The sequence below is a fragment of the Agelaius phoeniceus genome, chromosome 9 (assembly GCF_051311805.1).
Source record: "Agelaius phoeniceus isolate bAgePho1 chromosome 9, bAgePho1.hap1, whole genome shotgun sequence".
NCBI classification, from domain to species: domain Eukaryota; kingdom Metazoa; phylum Chordata; class Aves; order Passeriformes; family Icteridae; genus Agelaius; species Agelaius phoeniceus.
In genome coordinates this window covers 463,820-481,172 of record NC_135273.1, presented here as the reverse complement: position 1 = coordinate 481,172, position 17,353 = coordinate 463,820, and the positions used below count along the sequence as shown (strand labels likewise).

The 17,353-nt window shown below is 54.2% G+C and overlaps 1 protein-coding gene across 3 annotated transcripts in view; it reads left to right on the top strand.

Annotated features, from left to right (window-relative positions):
* The first annotated feature begins 13,352 nt into the window (after window positions 1-13,352).
* Window positions 13,353-17,353, top strand: part of INPP5A (inositol polyphosphate-5-phosphatase A) — a 186,143-nt gene continuing 182,142 nt past the window's right edge. For 2 of the 3 annotated variants that reach the window (XM_077182754.1, XM_054637446.2), the window contains exon 1: window positions 13,353-13,815. In XM_077182754.1, the coding sequence (XP_077038869.1) occupies window positions 13,741-13,815 (75 nt within the window). In that variant the 5' untranslated portion in view covers window positions 13,353-13,740. The remainder of the gene's footprint in view (window positions 13,816-17,353) is intronic. The other variant, XM_054637447.2, reaches the window with a different exon arrangement.

The following is a 17,353-nucleotide window of genomic DNA, read 5'->3' as shown; positions in this document are numbered from 1 at the left end:
CCTTTAATGGGACTATTACTGTTTTTAAAGGGCTTACATAAGTGTAAGCCAGTGGGTGGTCTCCAGCTCACACCTCTTCCCTGGTTTCAAACAGCTCCTGAAGAACAAAACCAAGTTAGTTAAAATAAAGCCAAAAACGTTTCTCCACAAGTAGAAAGGAGGGCAGCAGATTGTCCACCCTTGGTCCCCAAGATGAGATGAGCTCCAAAAGTGTTGAGAGCCCTGAGCTTTCCAAAGCCAAACACTCCTGGTGGGCCCAAGATTCCCATTCTCTGCAGGTCCTGAGTCCATCCACTGCCTGGAAAGGGAAGTGAAATCACAGTGGCCATGCCAGGCTGGAGCCCAGTGCTCCTGGGCAAACCCACAGGAGCCAGCTGAGTCAGTTTGGAGAAAAAGTCATTCCTAAATAATTGTCTCTTTACAATTAAGGGATTTGTGTCCTTACAACAACTTTTCTATTAAAGGCTGGATTTTAAAAAGGGCATTTTGCACTTAACCACATCCAGGTCTTGTCCATTCTTGTACTTCTCCATGGCCCTCACCAGTAACAGGGGAAGTACAGTTAGTCCATGTTGAAGACTGATGCCAACTCACCAGGCAGCCTACAAATATGATGTCTTGCAGAATTTTCACATGAAGGGAAGCACTGGATATTATTCTCAGATTCACTTTCCTCTACTAGGCTTCTTGTCAAAAGTAGAAACAGGATCATGAGAATATTTTTTATCTGGTTATCTGTCTCTTGACAGCTACTGAAAAAGAAAAATAAAGCTGTTTCTTTAAAATTGCAAACAATTTTGGCCATGAAAGGGGCATTAAACAATACAGGTTCATAAAGAAATTGAAATACAGCTCTGCAAATGAACTCATGGTGAGGTGTCTCTGTGGATGGCTTCTGGAGAGCGAGGAGGAGAAAGGAAGTGCTCACTGAAAATAACTTGAGTCCTGCCTTGGAGTTACTGCAGTTCCTGTTCCTGGCTTCCTGCTCTCGTGCTCTAGGGCAGAAGAAATGCACGGGTGGAGCCTGCATCCCTGCCCCTGCCCGTTCCTCTTCGGGCAGTCCCTGCACCCGAGCCCTGGGGGCTGCCAGAGCTGGAGCAGCCGTGGGCATCTTGTGAGCAGATGATGTGCTCTGTTCCTGCTTCAGGAGGTGAACCATCTTCCACAAGCATTTACAAGGGTTTGTGTGAGGCAGAGGGCCCTGCTGGCACGGAGCTGCTGCTGCAGCCCCTCAGCCCCGAGCTGTGCTCAGCACCCACTGCAGGGTGAGCAGGGCTGGCTCTGGAGCTGGGCTTTGCCTCAGGACCTGTCTGACAGCGGATCCCCAGTGACCATGCCTGCTCCTGGGGAAAAGCTCTCCTTAAACCTGCTCAGAGCAGGAGACACAGAGGAGGAAAGGTGACTCTTTAGAGGAGTTGGCACTCGTGTGAGATGCTTTTGTTTTGGCACATTCCCTTGCTCCCTATCAATACAACCATACGGAAGGTCCCAGCTGGAAGTGCTGTACCTGACCTGGACTGTGCACCTGGCCAGGAGCTGCCACAGCATGGCAATTCTCAGCTCTCATGCTTGCTTGCTGAAACACAAACCTGTTGCTGTGATGGTGGGGTTGGGCTCAGCTCGGCTTTGAAGAAGCCCAAAATCACAAAGGGAGATGCTGTGGCTGGCACCAGTGCTCCGGGTGCTGCCATCCCACCAGGGCCAGAGGCTCCCACATGGCAGGGACATGGCAGGGACATGGCAGGGACACAGGCACGGAGGAGTCGGTGCAGGTGGTGCCAAAGGAGCAGCCCTGGGGCACCAGTGCAGAGGGAGAGAGCAGAGACTGCCTGAGCAGGGCTGGGAGCCAGGGGCAGCTCTGGCCAGGGCTCTGAGCAGTCACTGCACTGCAGCAAATCCCACCTCTGGGTCAGCTCCAGAGCTCTCCCCAGTGAAGAGTGGCAGCCACTGAGATCCACTAGTGAGGTTTCTGCCCTCTGACGAGTTTCCCTTTGGCTGCAAAAATCTAAGCTATTAAATAGAAAATTTAATTGACACAGGGCTCCAGGATGTGCACAAACAATAACCTTGTGTATGTGTGCAGGTGTAGGGTGAATAAAACCCTCACCTGGTGCTCATGTTTGCACATAGGGAACTGTAAGGAAAACCCCACACTGACTAATGACACAGGGATTCAGGACTAGAGCAAATAGCTGTGCATGCTGACTGAAGCAATCCACTGTCTCCACCATAGGCTGAATAGAAGTTCATCTTTGGCTCACTGTGAACTTTGTACTTTAAATAAAGTGGCACAGTTGAACCCAAACAATTCATTGGCATTTGTTGTCAGGATCCCTGTAATTATCTTCTTTTTAATTTTTTGGGGGATCCTTGCTGTCCAGCTATGGTTCCCAGCACAAGCAAGGTCTGAAATCTGAGGTTTTGGGTCTAAGACAGCAGCTGCCATCTGGGGGTCTCCTCCAGGGCACGTTCTCACTCAGTGCCCTGGCTATGGGGGATCCTCCCATGGCCATTCACAGCTCCTTCCTGGTTCAACAGGTGAGTGTGGCCTCAGCATCATCCTCAGCTTCATCCTCGCCTTCATCCTTGGCTGTGCCTTCCACTCAGTCATCTCTGGAAGACCTGGTTCCTTGTGGCTGCCCAGCTCCCCTCTGTTAACAGGATTTAGCTAATTAGCTGTGAGCAGTGCTGTTCTCCCTCACCAATGTAAAGGGTTTACTATTTTTATCTGACTCTGGATGTTTTTGGTTTCTAGGGGATTAAGGTCACAGGGCACATATTTATTCAGATGCTGGAATTCTTACATCGTTTTTCCATTACTCAGTTGGGAAGGAGGAGCCTCAGCCTTCAACTCCCTCTTCCTCCCCTCTGGCTGCTCGCCCTCCCTGCCTCCCTCCCTGCTCCGCATGGGAAGCCATTTCCTCTGAAGCAGGAACGTTCTCTACTTTCACTAGTGGTGCAGAAACCAAACAGCTTATTTTTAAACACAAGTGGTGTCCAAGGGAGCGGCAGAGCCATGCAGCCACTCCATAAAGTGCCCTGTTGTTTATCTGCAGCAGGAGAGTTTATTCTAAGGCATTTTTGAAGCTATTGCTTCCATATGTTGCTGAAAACCAGGATTCTGCCTTGCAGGACAATGCTGTTTTCCTTCAGGAAAGCTCTCCCTGGGTACAGCCCCAGAAACCCTCCACACCCTGAACTCGCTCTGCTCACGGTATTTCAGCCATTCCAATGCTTCAAAGTACAGAAAACCTCCCTGATCCACACACACCTGGTTCGCTGGGTTCAGCTGCACTGCGGGAAAGGAACTTTCCATCAGCAGTTCCAGCACCAGCGCAATCAGAGCATCATTTCAGGAGCTGCCCCTGCGTGGCTTCAGCCATTCCAGGCTGGCTCCCTGCTGGTGCTTGGTGCAGCTCAGGAGGGGCTGAGTGCTCTGGAGCAGAAATCACACGTGCTCCGAGGCGTTTTCCTCCCGTGTGCAGTATTTAACCATCTGGGGGATAGGACAGTGCCCAGGTGAGGAAGGCTCAGCTTTAGAACTGCATCTACTGCAGAAACACTGGGATTCCTGCTGAGCCTCAGATCCTATAGGAATTTCTGCAGGAATCTCAAGCTGGTCCTCACAGTTTTGCTCTCTGCTCTTAAGTTAAAGCTTTACAGGTTGCCACCTATTTTCCAGATGAGCAAAGCTACTGATCATGACCTTCCCTGCCCATCACTGATCTGCTGCTGTGCAGTGGAGGACCCTGCAAGGAACATGGGGATCCTGGCTTGATAGAGGCTCCCCAAAACTCTGGTGGAGTGAGGGGGCCACGCTCCTGCACCCTGGTCAGACATGCCCTGGAACTCATCCTTAGGTAGAATTCCCCGCAGGCTGATGGCTGTGGGCTCAGGAAAGTTGTGTTGCTGTAGCTCAGGTGGGATGCATGTCTTTTGTAACACATCTCTGGCTGAGGATCCAAACCTCACCAGGTTATGGTTTAGTCCTGATTTTCTGTTCATGCTGAGCTCATCTTTTATGATAAAGTATTTTACAAATTATGGCCCATTTCCTCCCATCTTCCCACATGGTAAAGGCCAGGCTGGACAGGGCTTGGAGCAACCTGGCCTAGTGGAAGGCATCTCTGCCCATGGCAGGAGGACAGAATGAGATGAGCTTCAAGGTCCCTTCCAACTCAAACCATTCTGTGATTCTATGAAATAGAAATGGTTTTTTGAATGCACACAGGTTGTTGGTCTTTAAAGCCAGCATCAGATCTGAGTCTTCTTTCTATCTCCTTCACACTGTAAAATATGCTACAAGATGAAAATGACTGGAAAAAGAAGGCAGAGAAATATGGTACACATTAACAATAATATATCTATATAGAATTCCATAGTGTATTGAATCTATTTAATGAGTTTTCTAGATTAAGTAGAAGTCTGGGGAATTTTTATTATAATGCCATATCCCACAAAAATATCTATGGTCCTGGGAGAACAGACACCATGTTAATCTATTTCTTTAATGTTGGGTGATTAGGTAATAGCCTTTCTGCAGCAATGATATTGACACTGTTACTCCTTGTGTAATTTAGTTTGAAAGTTCTGTTCCTCCAGGCCCTCTCCATCCCAGCCTCAGGGCAGGGTAAAAAGGGTGAAAGTGCAGTGGCTCTGCAACCTACAGGCTATAGGCCAAATTCAGGCATTCCCCATTCCAAACTACACCTGGATATTTATGTTTTTGTGTATTTTGCGTGTGGGCAGCTCACAGAGGGGAGAAGAACCTTCATGGGGCGCAGCTCCTGCTCTGCCAGCGCGGTGCTGTGAGAGGCTGGGGGTCCCTGGCTCTGCCGGGGCTGTGGGCAGGGCACCCCGGGACCCAGCCTCGCTCCAGGGGCTCCCAGAGCCCAGCAGGACCCATCCTGCTGCCCTGCCTCTTCTCAGTGCCCCACCCCTGTGCTTACCCACACAGCCTGAGGCTTCTTAACGGGTTTCAGGAAAATCAAATTTCTAGAAAAAGTTGGGTGCAGAAAAAGAACTGGAGTCATTATGCTGGGTTGTGTCCCTATGGAGACAGCAGGTTTGGTCTAATCACACAGACAGACACCCAAATTATATCATAGCTCTTGCTCAAAAGAAACCAAATTCTGAGAAACTGTAAATGGCTTAAATTATAAATTAGTTGCATCTATGTGCGAAGGATTTGCTTATGAGATTGGGAATTTCCTTGTCATGACCTTGTGAAAGCCTTGGGAAGGAGCCGGGGCAGCTGCACAGATCCCTCAGCAACCACTGCTGCCACCAGCAGCCCCAAACCATGTCCTGGTGTCCCTGTGCAGCACCTGCAGGGACCAATCCCCTGTCCCTGCTCATTGCAATCCCCTGTCCCTGCTCATTGCAATCCCCTGTCCCTGCTCAGTGCAATCCCCTGTCCCTGCAGGTGCAATCCCCTGTCCCTGCTCAGTGCAATCCCCCTGTCCCTGCAGGTGCAATCCCCTGTCCCTGCTCATTGCAATCCCCTGGTCCCTGCAGGGTGCAATCCCCTGGTCCCTGCAGGGAGCAATCCCCTGTCCTTGCTCAGTGCAATCCCCTGTCCCTGCAGGGTGCAATCCCCTGTCCTTGCTCAGTGCAATCCCCTGTCCCTGCAGGGTGCAATCCCCTGTCCCTGCTCATTGCAATCCCCTGTCCCTGCAGGGTGCAATCCCCCTGTCCCTGCAGGTGCAATCCCCTGTCCCTGCAGGGTGCAATCCCCCTGTCCCTGCTCAGTGCAATCCCCCTGTCCCTGCTCAGTGCAATCCCCTGTCCCTGCTCATTGCAATCCCCTGTCCCTGCAGGTGCAATCCCCTGTCCCTGCAGGTGCAATCCCCTGTCCCTGCTCATTGCAATCCCCTGTCCCTGCTCAGTGCAATCCCCCTGTCCCTGCTCATTGCAATCCCCTGTCCCTGCTCAGCAATCCCCTGTCCCTGCTCAGTGCAATCCCCTGTCCCTGCTCAGTGCAATCCCCTGTCCCTACTCATTGCAATCCCCTGTCCCTGCTCAGTGCAATCCCCTGTCCCTGCAGGGTGCAATCCCCTGTCCCTGCAGGGTGCAATCCCCTGTCCCTGCTCATTGCAATCCCCTGTCCCTGCAGGGTGCAATCCCCTGTCCCTGCAGGTGCAATCCCCTGTCCCTGCTCATTGCAATCCCCTGTCCCTGCTCAGTGCAATCCCCCTGTCCCTGCTCATTGCAATCCCCTGTCCCTGCTCATTGCAATCCCCTGTCCCTGCTCAGTGCAATCCCCTGTCCCTGCTCATTGCAATCCCCTGTCCCTGCTCATTGCAATCCCCTGTCCCTGCTCATTGCAATCCCCTGTCCCTGCAGGGAGCAATCCCCTGTCCCTGCTCATAGCCCTGGCCGGACCCTCGGTGGCACCGGGACCCCTCGGTGGCACCGGGACCCCTCAGTGGCACCGGGACCCCTCGGTGGCACCGGGACCCCTCAGTGACACCGGGACCCCTCGGTGGCACCGGGACCCCTCGGTGGCACCGGGACCCCTCGGTGACACCGGGACCCCTCGGTGGCACCGGGACCCCTCAGTGACACTGGGACCCCTGGGTGGCACCGGGACCCCTCGGTGTCACCGTCCCCAGCAGCTCCTGCCCTGGCGCCTCCCTTTGGCACACAGCAGGGTCACTGAGTGGCCAGCCCTGCTGACAGCTGGGCACCAAGATGCCTGAGAGTCCTGCACAGACATCCAAAAACAACTCAGTAATTTAGGATGGCCAAAGGAGGGTTAATTCTTCTTATCACGAAAATCAACGACCTTCTGGGAAGAGGGTTTTAAATTTTTTCATGAGGAAATTGCTCGGCATAAGTCCTTAATTCCCTTAGTGTGCCACCATGCATCTCACAGGCCCCCATGGTTTTCTGGGCTTTTTCTTTATTTTTAGGGACTTGTTTGTTCTACCAGGTATAAATGGACAATATAACAAATCCAGACTTAAAAAAAAATAGTTTATAAATATTGTGATACCTGCTGAGTGAATATATTCATGCTTAATAAGCTCTGCTTTCTCCTGTGACTTTTTTCCACACTAATCCCATGACACTGTGGTCTTGGTGTTTTTTTCTTACTGCTTTATATGAAAGTGAGGAATTGAGCATTTCTTAACATTCCCTGAAGTCCCTCTTTGTTCACTTTCTGGTAGAATCAGCTGAAAGTCCTCAACTTTTCTTGTTACACTGTTTTCAGTCTTTACAAGAGATGGAGGCAATGGTGCAGCTCACACTGTGTCTCACAGGCTGTTACTGGGCTCTGGGAGATGGTTATGCAGGAGAATGACCAATGGTTTGCTATTTAGATATCCCACTTTCTCTAATATTTTCTATATATTTATAAAATTTTCCATTTCACACATTTCTATACATACAGCTTTTTTGCAGCAGAGACTAAACTTTAGCCAAGAGCAAACAGAGACAGCTCATCCCCAGCTGGCAGAGGCCCAAATCCATCTGTAATAAGTTTTGAATGCTCTCAGCAGAAAATCGGGGTCAGCACCTAGTGGCACTCCCCAGCTCAGTGCTGTCCCTGCTGTCACTAGGAAAGCTGAGCTTGAAGCACTCAGGGGAGCTGAAACCCACCATGGCAGCAGCACATTTATTGTTTTGGAATAAATACAATAAATAAACTCAATCCATATTTCCGTTGAACAAATAAATGGTGTTGCAGCTTCCCAGCAGCCCAGGCCCAACCCTTCCCAGTTGCTGCTGCTTGGAACGTGGCTTCCTGCTCCCGAGGGTGAGCAGGGCTGGGAATGGCACCCGTGATTTCCCAGGCACTCTCCTCCTACCTGACTCTGCTTCTGAAGGGTGGTGGCCTGGTGATGAGCTCCCCCAGGAGCAGCTGCACCTCATTCATCAAGGAAACACCCCAAAACAAAACCTATACAATGCTTTAGGATTTCTCAAGAGGTGTTTGCAAGGTGTGACTCTTTATGAGCTGTAAAAAGTAAATATTTGGATAGCATTTAGCAGACCAGACGGATCTATCTGAAGCTAAATCCTCGTAAGGGAAAGAACTGTAAGAAGAGAATAAATACAAGAAACACAAAGAGTTGGAAGAATGTACAAAAAATCTTTTATTCAGCAAAATGTTCAAAAACAGGAGCAGCAAACAGTTTGGGGGCAGGGCTGTTGCTTGGCTTCTGCTATAATACTTCTTCTGGCTGAAGTTTAAAAGCTCAAAACTCTCTGTTAATCTTTATTGGGCAAATGACAAACCCAGAAAGAACCATGTTAAACGTGTAGGTTTCGTTTTGCTGTTAGAGGAATTCCAGTAAGTTTCATTTGGATGTGTGTGCTACAACACTAATCCATCTCAAACGTGTGTAGGTTTTGTTTTGCTGTCAGAGGAATCCTGGAAAGTTTCATTTGTAAATGTGTGTGAGAACACTACAAAGGCAGCCGGAGATTAGGGATGCACCAGAGACTGATGAGAGCCCTGGGATGCTGTGGGAACAGCTGGGATGCCCGAGAGGGACCACAGCAGCACAAAGGCAGAGTTAAGCTCTGAGCAGACCTAAGCTCTCCTGGATGCCACACTTAGTCCAGGCTCAGAGGCCTTAGGGGGGGCTCCAGGAAATGCAGGAACAGCCACACCACTGCCTGTGCCCCAGTCTGGCTCCACTGCGGCCAACCCACTGCACCAGTAACCTCCCAGTGCTCATTGAGTGCCTGCTTGGCTGGAAATACGCTTTAAAGGATGAAAACCACTCACTTATTCACCTCATTGCCCTCCCTGCCCTTGGCTGCTTGCAGAGTCTGCAGAGCCCCCACGTGCCTCGGGGTGCCCGTGCCCAGGGACAGCAGCCAGGGCTGGGCAGGGAGCAATGCCTCACCAGGACAGAGACCTGCTCCACCGCTGGGAGAGCAGCTGGGGCACACAGTGAAATCATCCCTGACTGGCAACGGGCTGGTGGCAACTTCCCTGCAACTGCCCGGACTGAGAGCGAGGAACGTGTGCCATGGCTGCTGGGCAAACCCCACACAGCCCCAGGTACGAGGGGACGCGCCCGCGCTGGCTGCACCGGCGTTATCCCAAAACGCTTGCAAGGCAAGAATGGGGAAGGGTCATTGTCCCTATTGTGCACCAAATCTTTACTGGAAGCGTGGCTGGGCATCAGCAGGGGCTGCCCAGGGAGGGTTGCAGTGCCCATCCCTGCAGGTGTCCCCTGGAGGTGGCACTCAGAGCTCTGGGCTGGGGACAAGGTGGGGATTGGGCACAGCTGGGACTCGATCCTGGGGGGCTTTTCCAGCCTCAGTGATTCTGTTATTCTATGAATACAGCTGACATAGTTGAAGATGATCATCAGTGTGAACTTCTCTTATTGCTCAAGAGACTTTGGGCACAGGTCCTTCAGCAAGCTCTGTGCTGCTCAGAGAAGCCACCCCACTGAGCTGGTGCCAGCAGCACCTCCCTGAGAGCCCCTGGGTTATTGCTGGGTGTCTGGCTCGTCTCTTACATTATATAGAGGTGCCCACAAGCTGTCCAGGCACCACCTTCCTGGGGATTACATTCTGGTTCTCACAGAGTGCTCAGTGGACTGCTGAGATACTGTGGAGGTGCTGCAGAGGCAGGGCAGATTCCTGCTGTTACAGGAGGGGATTTGTGAGTCCTCAGTTTTATTCCTGTGTGTACCACTCCTTTTCCTTAGGATCCCTTTTCCCGTGTACTTTGTCACTGAGGGTGACAAACACTGACACAGCTGCCCAGGGCAGTGAAGGTGCACACTTCACCGTTTGCCCTTTCCCCACCTGCCCCAATGTTGTTTGCAGTGGGCTGAGAGCTGCTCCCCTGGCCTCACCTCACTGCAGGAGCTGCACAAGGCACCCACTGGGCTGCCCCTGCCAAAGAACAGCAGCAGCAGCAGCAGCAGCATCTCACTTCTTGAGTAGCTGGAAGAAATAGAGCCTCACTGAAGACACCAGCCTGTGATGTCCTTTCTGCCTTCATTTACTCCTGTATACTCAGCATAAAGTAAATCACATCCTACCCACTGCAAAAGTCACAGAATGGTCAGAAGGGACCAGCCCTTGCCATGGGCACCTTCACAAGACCAGGCTGTTCAGTGCTCCATCCAGCCTGGCCTTGAACATTTCCAGGGATGGGGCAGCCACAACCTCCTCTTGGGACAACCTATTCCAGTGCCTGACTGCCCTCAAAGTGTGCATCATCCCTCCTGTAAATCACCGTGGCTGTAAACACAGAACAAAACATCCAAATAGTTTCAAGCACACTGGGGAACATTGTGGTGCACCTGGAAATTGTTTTTGAATAACAAATTCAGTATTTTATTTATTTGTTTTAAAGCAGTGTTTTCAGTGCATAGCATGGACTGGTGCTCGTTGGGGTAAGGGACATTCACTCCAGGAAATACAAAGAATCTTCTCATTTGTGTCACAGACCTGATCAAATGCAGCATTTTAAAAAAGAGTTTTAAATAAAAGAAACTGCATTTGTAATGCTTATAGAGAACAGTCCATGTCTGTCAGAAGTTACATTTCCTTGTTGCCTCCCTCATGGCTTGGAGTGTGAGCAGGTCTCTGCCATCCTCCAGAGACAAAACAGGCAGCCTGTATGTGCTGGGCTGTGAACAGCTCCACTGTGCATCACCTCAATTTCCATGTTAAACTCATCAGTTGCAGCTGCCCAGAATCACAGCAAGAGGCTCTTAATACAAATGGCACTGCAGCTGTGGGACACTGAGATGGGAGTTTCACCCTGAGGGGAAATCGCGACAATTCACAGAACCAATCATTAGTGATGGTTAAAGATATTTGGGCTCCATATCTAAGCCAAACCTGCAGAACATTTCCCCCTCATTCTTGCAAAGCTCCTTAGTAAAAACCAACCTGATTCTTGAGCTCTCTTGTTGGATCTTAGCATTCAAGGCAGGCACCAAGACTGGAAACACTCAGACTACACTGTCTGGGTTTTAAGTACTGGGAAACGAGGGACGGGGAACTTGAGGCAGCCTTAGCTAGCAGTGGTGCTTTCCCTACAGCTCCCACCGGCCTTCCAGCCTGGGTGGGGAGGAAGGGAAATATCTGACCTGCATCTGACCCTTGAGCCCATGGGACTCAGTTCAGGGTCAGAGCTGGGAATGCTGGAGCTGGTGCAGCCACAGCCCCTGCTCACTGAGCAGATGCAAAGTGGCATTTTCATCCTACTCCCATTTCCCCACCATTATACTGTGCCATCCCCTCGGAGAGTTATCCTGTGCAGCAGATGAAAGAAAGCATCAACTCTGCAGCACCCACTGAGGTTTAACATTCACGTCAGGACACAGAACTCAGCCCCCACCTTTCATCAGTGCTTTACTCACTGCTCATTTCCCCATTGCCACGGGCAAACTTTCATGTTCAAGCAGATTTTCCCAGTTATTTTGTTCCCACATAGCGCAGGTATGGATCTTGTTCATCCAAATTTAACAAGCACCAAAGTATCAGCCCTGCACAATTTGCCTTGCAAACCACCTCACGTCCCTCTAGCCCTCCCCTGCATCTTCCATCATGTTTGTACTGGCGCCTGTAGCAGCCCAGGCCACACGTCTGGGCTGGTCCTGTCCCCTTGGCTCCTCCGTGGGCATGTGGGATGTTCTGTCTGCCCTGTGCTTCCCCACAGCTGCTGCTCTCAGGTACCACTGCACCTCACTCACTTTAGTGTTCCTTGACTTTGGAAACAGCTTCCATGACAATCCCTGACTGGCCAAAGCAGGCTCTTGGGAACTCATCTGAACATGCTTTGTGTGCGCTGTGATTCTTCATGTTCCTGTTTCTAAGGTTTTACCCACTCCTCTCTGTGCAGAAGGTGTGGGGCTCACAGCCTTCAGTCCGGGCAGGTGGGACACTGCTCTGCTGTGTGCAGCCGTGATGCTCTCACACTGCAGAGCTGCCTCTGCCACAGCAATTGGCAAAGTCCCTGCACATCGCAGCGGCGATTCCTCGCTGGGTTCTTCTCATTCTAGTTTCCTGTTCTGAGCCCTGCCAAACTTTTCACCTGGATGCCATAGGGCTTGGGATGCCTCTCCAGCTGGTGTAACCTGACACGGCTCCCTCCAGCGTAGCCTGGCTTTGATGTAATCGCTGTTGGCCAAACGCTGTAAGACTGTGCCAAAAACACAACAGCAGCAGCAAAAGTTCCTTCCCCGATTTATTTTCTTTTTCCCTGTCTGTGGATATATCAAAGTACACCAGGGTGGTGTATTGGATCAGCTCACTTTCGACAGCTGATAGCTGCATCCGCGTAAGCTCACTGCATCTACAGTGCAACTTTATGCAGCTGTCTCAGGAGCTGCGCGAAACCCTAGAGAAGACTTTCCAGAGAAGTCCAGCACTGTTCTCTGTTTCTGCATTGCATCTATCTGCGTGCATAGATCACTGGAGATCAGCAAGTATCCCATGGATAAAGCAGAATTTCAATATGCTTTTCATTTAATTATATATTTAATTTGCATCTTCTGACAAGGAAGGCCGGTGCTCCGGGTCTGGCAGGGCGTTTGCCATTCCAGCCGCATCCCTGCCTGGTGGTTTGCCACAGAGGAGACTGGGGAGGGTTGTCCCCTCAGCCCAGCGTCACTCGCGCCCTGCCCAGGCTCCCCAGCTCGGGCGCGGGGCTTCCGCGCCTCGTGTCCCTGTCCCCGAGCGGCGAGACACGGACCGCCACGGGGATGTTTCACGCACAGCAGCAGTGGCTGATCTGTCATTTCTCGGGTTTCTTTGGCGAAGTTACCGGGCAGGTTTGTTCCGCAGCGGGGGTTGCCGTGAGCTGCGGAAGACTTTGGGGCAGCCGCGGGCTCTGCACGGACCGCAGCCCTCGGCGGGGTGCTCGCTCCCGGGCCGAGCGCGGGATGCTCCTCCAGCATCACCAACCAGGTCGCCGTCCCCTCGCGACAGAGCCCTGTCGCGACATGCGCCGGGCCCCTCCGGTACCGGTACCGCTTCCCGCGAGCCGCGCTCGGGCGGTGGCACCGCCGGGGCCAACGGCGGCTCATCTCATTCCGTCCCCGGGGACAGACCCCCGTCGCCGAAGGGGCCGCCGGGCCCGGGGAGCCGCTCCCCGCTGGAGGCAGCGCCCGCCCCGCCTCGTTCCGAGCCCCGGTACCGGGCGGGCAGCGCCGTTGCGCGCAGGTGGGGCAGCCCCGGCCCCGCCCGGTCCCCGGGGAGCGGCCCCCGCCGAGCGGCGCCCCCGTGTCCCCCGGGCTGCGCTCCGCGCCGCGGGGACCGCCGGGCCGCGGGACGGCGCCGCCGGGCGTGCGCGCGCCCGCCGCGGGTGGCGTTGCCCTTTTAAGAGCGGCGCGAGGCGGCGGTGACGTCGCGCGCGCAGAGCGCTAGCCCGGCGCGCCCGCCCGCCCGCACAGCCGGGAGCGGCGGCGGCACCGCGGAGCGCCCGGACCCGCCCCGGCACCGGCCCCGCCGAGCCCTGCACGGCCCGCACCGCACCGCCCCGCCGGCACCGCCGCCCTGCCATGCGCCGCGGCCCGGCGCCAGCCTCCGCCGGCGGGAGCCGTCCCGGCAGCAGCAGCAGCAGCAGCAGCGCGGCGGCGGGCGAGCGCTGAGCCGCGGCCCCGCAGGGCGCGGATGTTCGCGGGCTGCCCGCGCCGGGAGCTCTCGCTGCGCTGACGGGGCGGGCCCGGCGCCCCGCTCGCCGCAGCGCCCCGCGCCCGCCCCCGGGCTCCCCGCAGCGCCGCCGCTCCCGGCCGCGCTTCCGCCCGCGCCATGGCGGGGAAGGCGGCCGCGGCCGGCGCCGGGGTGCTCCTGGTCACCGCCAACGTCGGGTCCCTCTTCGACGACGTAAGTACCGCGGGCACCGGGGCGAGCGGGGGTCCGCGGGCCGCCGGTCGCAGCGCCGCCCGCCCCCCGCGCTGCCGCTGCCGCCCCGACCGCGGGTGCCGGTGGCGCTGGGGGCCCGGCGGCCGTCCGGCCGAGCCCCGGCGCCTCCCGGGGGTGGGACGGCTCTGCCCGAGCGCGGGGCGGTGGCACGGCCGCGGCAGCGCCGGGGGAAGGGGGCGCCGCTGCCGCGTCCCGGTCCCCGGGGTGGTCGCCGGGCGGCACCGTCCGCAGCGCCCGGGCCCCTCCGCGGCGCCTTGCCCGCCTCCGGGCGCTCTTCTCCTGCCGCCGGGCACAGTGGGGCACCAAAATGCAGCGTAATTTCTGCTCGGCGTAGTGACAGGGCAGAGCTCCGGAACGCTTCTCGTCCCTGCAGATGAGGCGAGAGCCGCAGCTGGCACGGGCCAGCAGGGCGAGGAACGCTCGGTTCCGCTCGGCTCGGTGCGTGAGTGAAGGTAGATGCTGATGACCATCGCTAGGCTCCCCACCCCGGACGCTGCCCCGAGAGCCGCTGGAGCCGCTAGCAAAGCCTCCCTGTGGCCGAGCAGTGAGGACGCGTCCCACAGAGCGAGGGGAGCATTTCCAGGGCTTTGCTCGTTATAAAGTAGTGCACCTCTGGCAGAGAATTGGGTCCAGGCTTGTGCTGTGTGTTGTTCTTGCTGTGTGTTAGGAGGGGCTTTGCTCTAAGCCTGATGCACAGAGCCCCGAGGTGCACTAACCCAGGGAGTTTTTTTGTCTGGTCTTCAAAGTCCACTTAGCTTTTTCGTCACTTTAAAGCCTTTTCTGGTGTTCAGACTTTGATTGTAACTGCTGTAGACAAAGGATGCAGTTCACCTTCTCTTCAACTTAAATGGACTTTTACTGTTATCACCACAGTTAATTTTACACTTGGGCGTGCCGCTTGGTATTAAAATAACGTTGTGAAATGTTCGTGTCACGGGGATTGCCGTGGCTGTGGCCTTGGGCATACCCAGCCTCTGTGTGTGAGTGATGCTGGAGTGTTCAGCAGGTGGTTCCTGCCTTTTTCCTCCTCCGTGCTGGAGCCGCGGGGTGACAGCTCTGCGCACTATCCATGAGCCCCGTGACTCGCTGTGCTCCTCCTGTGCCTTGGCAGGGGCAGTGCCCCCGCAGGCTCCCCGGCCCTTTCCTGCCTGTTCCTGGTGGGTGTTGGGGCTCCTGAGCGCGCTGGCTGAGCCGCGTTCGCTGCTCCAGAGGGAATGCGCTTCAGCTCCAGCCAGCTGCTGCCTTGCCATCACAAACTGAGCTTTCTGCCATCAGAAACTGAGCTTTCTGCAGCAGCGACACCGGGGTTGTTTGGATCGGTTCCACTGCAGGGTGGGACATGGAAAGATGCTCTGAACGTCTGTGGTTGTGGTCCTGGTGTGTGGCTGTTGGAGTTAGGACTGGGGGCTGCCTGGCCGGGCTTCTGCAGTTACATTAGTGCAGGTTGGGTGCAGAGAAGGTGACATGAGCTGGGTTTGGGGACTTGGCTCTCGAGCTGTGTGTGGGAGCTGTCAGTGGCTGCTTCTGCTTGCTGGGCCCTTCCCGTGCAGTCGAGGAATATGTTTCTCTGCTGTGACCTGGAATGGTTTCAGTCCTGAACAAGGACTTGCTTTGATGAACTGGGCCAGAGCTGGGCTGGAAAACCACTTCCCATTCCTTTAACTCATGTTTTCTATTTCTGATTTCAGTGGGTGATATGTATTTTAGTTTAACGCTGCACTCTTAGTGAGATGTAGCCTGAGCTCCAGGCTGTGTAACAGCGTGTGCTGTCACAGGGCAGTGCAGGGGTGCTGGCAGATGGGGTGGCCAGGCCAGGCACCCTCACTCACACACTGCTGCTGGCCCTGTGCTGGGCTCCTCTCTGCAGTGGCCAGAGCCCCCTTTGGGGGAGCCTTCCCCTGAGCCCTCTGGGGAGCCTTCCCCTGAGCCCTCTGGGGGAGCCATTCCCCCCTCTGGGGGAGCCATTCCCCTCTGGGGAGCATTCCCTGTGGGAAGCGTTCCCTCCGCAGCTCCGGGGCAGGTGCCCGTGTGCGAGGCTGCGGGGCCAGGCTGGGTCTGGGCAGGGGGCTCTGGTGCTGGGGGGCTCCAGCCCCGTCCCACCCAGCAAACCCCTGATGGCTCTGGGCTGCCCTGTGTCCCTCTGTTCCTGAGCGGGGCCGTGTGGCAGCAGCATGGTTTGTGCTTCAGGTGTGTTTTGTGTGAGTGCTGTTTGCTTGTGTGTGCAAATGCTCTTGAGACCAGCATTTCATAGCTCAAAATACCTTTGGTAGGCAGGTTGGCCTGGGTGGACAGTCTTTCCTAGATCAGGAAAAGCCGACCTGCCCGTACTTTTGCAAAGAGGAGAAAGTTGCTTTTTTTGCTCTCCAGTTGCCAGAAGCAAGTCAGGATAACATATGAGTTTGCTCCTGCCAGCCATCCCCATCCACTAATTACCTGTTGCAGTGGTGACCTGGGAGCTCATGAATAAATATGTGAAAGTGAAGAGGGACTGAGCTGGGTTCATTTCATTCCTCTAGTAGCTTTGCTGCTTCATTAAGAATATTAGTGGAATATTAGATTTTCAAATATTCTTCCAAGTTACATGAACATGTGCATTTCATGAATATGAATGTGTATGATTTTTGGTACCTTTGTGTTTAATTAAGCATTTAATGCTTTTCTTGCTGTAGAATAATTTCCTGGTTTTATCACAGTATACACAGTAACAAAAGATGGAGTTCACCCTACCCATGAGTCACTCTTTCTCTTTTCCCCCTCCTCAGATGCCCCTGCCTATGGCAGGGGAATGCAGTTAGATGATCTTTAAAAGTCCCTTCCAACTCAAACCTGTTATCTATCCTCTCTCTCCCTCCCTGATTTCTTGCTTCCTTTGCTTCCTCTGTCTGCATTGACAAAATTTCACATGTACCTTGCAGTGAGCCGAGTGCTGTGGTGGGCACAGAATCCATTTGCCTGGCACTGCACTGCTTTTGCTGTACAGGGGTTTGTGTCCTGTGGTTTTTTCCAATCTGGTATATCCCCTTCACTCTGTTCAGGTGCTTTTAGACAGCTCAGTGCCGCCTTTGCTGCGGCAGACCCTGGAGAGGGCTGTGGGCAGCAGGTGAGTGGAGGAATTGCCCTCAGCACAGGAGCTGTGGCTGCTTCTGCTGCAGGGGCACCTCTGCAGCTGTGCTGTTGTGGCTGCCCCAGGAGTTTGCTTGCTGTGTGCTCTGTGTTTATCTGGTGCAGGCACAAACACTGGGAAACCACCTTGGTGCTCTCACCTGAGAATCATCTCTTGCTCCGGGTCAGTCTCAGGTGACTTTGACCATCTGGGCTGGTTTTCCAACACAGATTGTGTCCCCACACAATTAGACAGACGTTAAGTGTCTCCATGCAGGTCTTTAGGGAAAGGATTTCCAAGATGCCCAGCAGACTTAGCTGTACAGGTTCTGACATTTCTCCCCAGTTGGAAAATAGTTCATTTGTTCCAGTTGTCTTTGAAATTGCAGTGCATGAG